General features: G+C 46.3%; 1 protein-coding gene across 3 annotated transcripts in view; it reads right to left on the bottom strand.

Annotated features, from left to right (window-relative positions):
* Window positions 1-6,642, bottom strand: part of LOC106645521 (LIM domain only protein 3) — an 80,594-nt gene that overhangs the window by 9,810 nt on the left and 64,142 nt on the right. For 2 of the 3 annotated variants that reach the window (XM_089588783.1, XM_014361409.2), the window contains exon 5: window positions 3,309-3,465. In XM_089588783.1, coding sequence (XP_089444909.1) covers window positions 3,309-3,465 — 157 coding nt within the window. The remainder of the gene's footprint in view (window positions 1-3,308; window positions 3,466-6,642) is intronic. The other variant, XM_014361410.2, reaches the window with a different exon arrangement.

Here is a 6,642-nt window from a genome sequence, read left to right as displayed (position 1 = left end):
CCCCCCCCATTGATCCCCCGGTACATCGGCGCCTCCTCCGCGGCATTACCATATTATCGCGTCCCCCTTACCCCCCGTCGCATCGCGGATTCTTGTTTTAAAGACACTCCACCTTATACATAATATCGCCGTGCTATCTCTCCTCGAAGGGGACTTTAAGGCTCTCGTCTTGTCCCCCCAGGGTGTGCTACATGCCGCTGCGACGGGGCCAAAAAAAGCAAGAAAAGCATCTATGATATCTCTCGGGATAGTTTTAATGAAAAAAAAAAAAAAGTTTTTACGGTCACTAATTTTTTGTTTTGTTTTTGGAACCATGCATGTAGGCATTATATTGTATCATAAAGAGAGCCTACTATTATTTTTCCACTTGTTACAAACGCGTAGGTATTCCCGGTCACTCGAGGGTGGAGGCGAGTCGGCTATTGACAAAATTGATTGGTTCCGTGTCCAGCCCTTGTAAGATCCCTCCTCTCAAAGACAACACGTGTTTGGGATGGAGGAGGCCGTATTATTGGGGATATGGGTGTTTTTGCCGATACGAATGCACGTAGCCATCATCATTTGCTCCAAAGAAAGCACGCGCTTAATGGAGCGCTAATGTACTAATCAGTGGAAGCATCTTTGTAAAAATACATGTAATCTGCTCGTGGAATTTCCTTCGCTTCATCGACAACGTACAGAAACTTGTCGATTCGATCGGACAACGGCCGAAGATAAGGAGATGGCGCAATCGAGGGAAAAGCAGCTCCGCGGTTTTTTTTTCAAGAGGCTAATAAATAGATTTTCGTTCGCGCAACTTCTGATTCACCGTCGCTCGCTCGTAATTTCCCCGATTCGATTCCGAGAGATGGAAGGGTCGAGGAGAAGGAAGGAACCAACCCGATTTTTGTCAACTCCGACTTGCGAGGGTAAGCTTTTTTTTTTTTGCTCAAAAATATACATGTAGTATACCAATAAATAATAAAAAGCGACGGATAAAAATTACTTATTTGACAGGGTTCCCTCGCGAGAAGAGACAACAGAGAGGAAGGGGAGCTGCGAGTCAAAACGAGAGAAGGGCACGTCAAGCTGGAGAGGTATCCGTCAAGCTTAGAGGGAGTAATAGATGCCCCGGCGACATTAGCATGCCGGCGCGCGATCATTGGCATTACCGCGTCGTCCCGATGTCTCTCTTGGCTCTATACAAAACGAGCGAGTCATTTATAATAGCGAAGCGAGAAAGGACGGGATTACGGGGACTTACGTTTTTGAAAGAGAAGGAAAAAAAACGGCTCCTTCGCGCTCGGTTGACGTTCACCTTCCGGGCGGCATTTCATTGGCCACGCTCGAGCTTTTGCTACACCTCGACAACAATGTACAATCGACCGATATTAATCGAGCCAAGGCGAAACTCTCCACTTACACAATTGCATGTATCTATACACAAGGACACACTGCAGATGGAGCGTAGCCCCCCCCCGTATATAAAGTACATATATAGCAGTAGCAGCCATGGCTCTTGCTTTCCCTTGCCAACGTATAAGGTACTTATAACTTCTGTTATAACATCATCAGGGTGTACATGGGCACATATTATACATGCTACCACGACGAACGCGTGGGATGCATTTGCATAAGTACGGTGCGTACACGGTATACTGCACGAGGGAGTGGGTGGTGATGTAGATATCATCGTCTCGGCGCTTCGTGTACCCCCAAGTAACCCCGGGATACTTTGCCGTTCACCTTTTCGTTTGGGCGAATCGAGCGAACCGATAAATATTGTTGAATCCAAAGGGTCCATCGTTACTGCTCTTTTGTTACCCAACAAATCGTAGTTAAAAAATTTCGGTACTTATCCATTCGTTAGCACGTGTCGCACATCACCCCGACGAGCGTATAATATAATATTATATATACACGCAAAGGCGCAACACTCGGCAAGAAAGTCATACGTGCACGCGTACATATACATCAGCCGTCGGTGGTCCGCCGCAAAGGCAATCCCGGGTGCAGGTGTATATTTATATACATGAATATATACCATCGCGTAAGGCCGCCAGATTAATCCGGCCGGTTCGTGAATTAGGTATAAGGCACACGAGCCCCTGCCGATTTACGGCTCGCAACCCCCGCGCACGTCATAGGTAACACGTAACGCAAACTCGACGCGTGTATTTTTTTATTTTTTTTTGTTTTTACTTTTCATCGGTGCCAAGCCGCTCCGGGCGATGACTGTAGGGATCGAAATTTACCGGAGCGACGCGCATCGTAGACATACGCTCGAGATATACTTTGATCCTGCCGGAGCAGCTGTTCGGAGGCGGTCCATCGGCGGAGCCAGGAAAGTCTTGCTAAGCCCCCCCCCCCCACCTCCTTGAAGCTGTCCAAGGTGTGCCACCGGGCCTAAGAAGCATCAGCCACTCGACGGATCGTTAAGGCATGCGACAGCCAAGTACACGTATACACACGCATATAGTCTTTGGCGGTGAGCTTAATTAATAAGGACACGGCGATATATATATATATATAGGCGCGTTCTCTTTCTCTCGGCTTGGCTTCCCTCCGTACACTTGCACCCTTTCCTCTCCCTCTGTTTCAAGGGAACGGTGTACTTTCTACCCCCCCCCCTGGGGAGTCCTTTGTTGTCAGGAAGGAAGGGCCGAGAGCTGGCACTTTAACCCGCCTTGAGGGCCTTGCTTCGCGCAAGGAGTCTCTCTCTCACTTCGTGCAGCGGCCTTCGGTGTGTATACGTATATATACTTGATCTCTCGAGAACTCCATCTATCTTTATCGCCCGTCGTAATCTCGGTGGCGGTGTGTGTTTGTGTGCGAGCGGTGGTGTCTATGCTCCTTACGTTGCATTCTATATGGGCGAGCAAGAGCCGGACGAGGTGAGATAGCGCAGTGATATTTGCAAATCACGGGCAGGGGGAAGCTCTCGATTACGGCGACAGATTTGATAGGGAGTTTTGGGTTTGTTTCGGGGAGAAAGTGAGGATCGGCACCGCGACGAATGTGGGGTTTTTTTTTTTTTCTATCGTGTTGGGTTTCGTGGCAGGATCATTGGATGTGAATTTTCTTCACTTTAGTGAACGATTATAAATTTGTTTGGTTCTCGAAATACGTATGTTATCTACTACATTTAGTATATGTAGGTCATATTTAAACAATAATTGAACATTTTTTTTTTTTTTTTTTTCATTCCTTTTGCAATGCATTTTTTTGTGTTTTCATTCATTCGTTTTGAAATGTAGTTGAGAAAAAAACAAAAAAAACAAAAAAGCACTTTAAATAAACATTCAATTTTGTTGTTTAAATAACCGTACCTGTGGCTGAATTTGCGTCACCTGTCGTTTTATGTGCGCCAACGTTGCAGTAGGCGGCGGGTGCAGGGCCATGTTGGCAAACACCAGCCGCTCCTCGTAATCGTACTCGCAGAGTATCTTGTTCTCGCACAGGTAGAAACGATCGCCCACGCAAAATCTGCAAAAAAAAAAAGCCATAGAATCAAGAGCTCAATAACATGGAGAGATAATTCATTTCTTCGAGGATATATATATATAAAAAGGATCCCATTTGGTAATACTTTAAACCCTCTCGCCTCGCTCGAAAAGTGAAAGCCAAGGGAGAGCCTATATCTGTACATTATACACCCAACACCCAAACAAAGTGTAAGTATATATACGGAGGAGGATGATGAAGAAGAAGAAGAAGAAGAAAAGGGGCCGGAGGTGGCAAAGCGTGCTAATTCCGCTTAAGAGCGCTCTTTCCGTTTTGGTCCATCGCCCTCCGTCGACGCCGCCCGTCGCCTCGCCATGGCAGGGAAATTGCGAGAAAATAAAAACACACAAGTCCCTCCCCCTCCTCCTCCTCCCCGCGTATACTTCCTGTTGCTCGCTCGCCGGGAAAATCTTGGGGGGGATCTTAGGATGCAAATACAGCTGCTGCCCCCCCCCCCTTCCATACCTATATATACTTACTGCCTACTTGGCAGGACGAAAGAGAGAGAGAGAGAATATTGGCACTCGCTTGTTTTCGAGCTTAATGAGCTTGCCATAATTTCCCGCCTCTAATTAAGGATTATTGCCGGCGTGCCTTTTTAGCTCCTCTCCTCTACTGGTTTCACCGAAGGAGAGCTTGATTAAAATTACTCGAAATTGCTTGCACTTCCTGGCCGAAAGGGAAAAAAAAAAGGGCTCAATGTTTTACGACATATGGACACCTAAACTGCTCCCTTTCTCTGATTCTCACTATGTACATAGGTACCGGGAGATTGTTAATTTACAAATTGTTCATCGTTGCGATTTTTTTTTTTTTTTTTTTTTTTTTTTTTTTTTATACGACGTTTTGATGTATCCGCAAGGGTACACATAGGGGTACATAGAAAGTGCCGAATCGGCGCTGTATTCAAAATAAAGTACGAGCTCGGGTGTATTATATATTGTGTAGCGGAGCCTCGTCGCGACGTTCATACGTGCCCGGATTACATCAGGGGATATCATCTGGAGGCTGTTTTATTTTTTTATATACCCCCGGCATCCGCCGTTGCGGTGATGCCCTCCCTGTTCTCGCACCCAAAGGATTTTATTGTAAATTTAGAGGAGTCTGTTTTGCGCCGATTTAACTCTCGCTTTAAAGAACGACATCTTGGATTTATAAAAAAAAAAGTTTACCACCAGCAATTCGTGACGAGTATATCGCGGGAGGGAAAAAAATGGACGAGTTCGACACACGAATTTGACATAACTCGAGGTGTCCTCGAAATTCGAGTCATGCGCCGGGAGCATCAGTCTTGCGGTTCCTCCGTAACGAGCTCCGTTTTTACATGCGACCCTCCCCCTGTCCGAGCCATTCGTCTTGCGAATGAGTTTTTAAAAAGCTCGTCCTCTTATACTTCTCGCCCCACCCGACCATACGCGCAACGATCCACCTCGTTCTCTTTCAAAAAGTACATATACAATACACCAAAAAGTCCATGCATTGCCTTCATAGCCGTTGTATATACATCAGCGGGGTATATGATGCGCTCGACTTGGGCGCTGAATAATAAAAGTCGCGTCCAAAAGAGATCCGCGAAAAAATCCCCCGCGCCCATTGCGTATTCAGCTGGCGCCGCCGCGCGTGTTTGGCCCTTTTTTTTTTTCTTTCTTTCGGCACATCTCGATTTCGCGCGTGCACTCGCGGTGTTCCTTATTTTTCCCTACCCCCGGCTCGGGGATTCCCCGAGTGCTCTATTCCGGCGCTTATGCTAATGCGGACGTGATTTTTTTTCAGCACCTCGCCACCTGCGCCGGTGATGCCGTAAACATTTACGGGCCCCTCCATCCGCTCGCGGTGCTCAAATCCTCCGGCTTGGGTTACCTTTTTTTTTTCTTTTTTTTTTTTCCTTCTTTTTTTTTGTTCCTGCGCGCGTGGTCAAGAATCCTCCGATCTCCCGCACTTTCAATAATACCTGTGTACCCGGGAGAGCTGACGTCCGCATCAGAGTTTCGGAAAAATAATAAAACTGCGAGCCGCTCGAGCGCCTACAAGTATACGTATCTTTTTTTTTTCCTCAAGATATGAGATATTTTTTGCAACTAGCGCGCAATCTGCGTGTATGGTGGTGCATGAAAAAGAAAAAAAGGTAAAAGAGGGAACATTGGGGTGATGCTCGTTACGCGGCGTGATAATGCGCACCTCTTCCGTGTACGTACAAATGCACGAGTCGCTATCGGGGGCCCATTATACCTCGACCGAAATCATAAGGCCATTACGCGGGACGAAATACGCTCCACCCATTCGTACGACACCCCCCCCCCGCGTGCTCTTTTACGCCCTTCGATCCCATACGTAGCGAGAGATCGATATTTCTCTCTGGTGGCTGCTTCTTCTTCTGGCTCCGGAGGTTGGTACTTATCGTTGCCAGTTACGAGGGCACATTGGGTTTTACGGGCGCCGGTGGCCTTTTTTTTCCTTTCCCTTTGGCCACGGGGGAGAGGTGCAGGGCTCCTTTTCTCCCTTTTGCGCTGTCGCGCTCGTTTATACGCGTGTTACGCGCAGCTTTAAATTACGTATTTTTGCTTTGTTTGGATGAAAACTGCAGCTTCCTTGGGTCCTCTCGTCAAGCGTCAGCCGAAATTCCTCGTAGACACGCCTGCAATTTTCAGGGCAACTCTCGCGGCCGTGTTTTGCGGAGGTTTAACGTCATTTTCCCCGCGTCGGGTGAACATATGGGCGAACCTCTCAACATGCAACGATTACTCACCGAGGCAGTGCCTTTTTTCCCCACCTCTGTTTGATATCCCAAGGTGAGCTGTTGTGCACACAAAGAGACTTTTGTTCAAGTGATCTCAAAAATACCCCCGAGTACTTGTTTTGGATTTTAACTGAATTCGTTTAGTTGATTTACATTTGATTCTGCAAACATTTACTTTTTCTGTTTTTTTTTTTTTTTTTTTTAACTGTCACAATGTTGGAAATATTGTGTAATTTACAAAAACTACACATACGGAATGTCAAAGTAACTTGAATATCGTGTATCATCTTGCGTACAATAATATTTGTCAACACAATAAATTGGGTGACAAAAATTCATTCTCAAAATTACATAAATTCTGGAATCTTTTCATTTCAAATAATATTACGAAATGCACTAAATGAGAGTATGGTGATGGTTAG

Source organism: Copidosoma floridanum, unplaced genomic scaffold, assembly GCF_036245765.1.
Source record: "Copidosoma floridanum isolate Cflo_tuat_1 unplaced genomic scaffold, Cflo_Japanese_pri ptg000007l, whole genome shotgun sequence".
In the NCBI taxonomy this organism is placed as follows: Eukaryota; Metazoa; Arthropoda; class Insecta; order Hymenoptera; family Encyrtidae; genus Copidosoma; species Copidosoma floridanum.
This window is presented reverse-complemented; position numbering and strand designations above follow the sequence as displayed.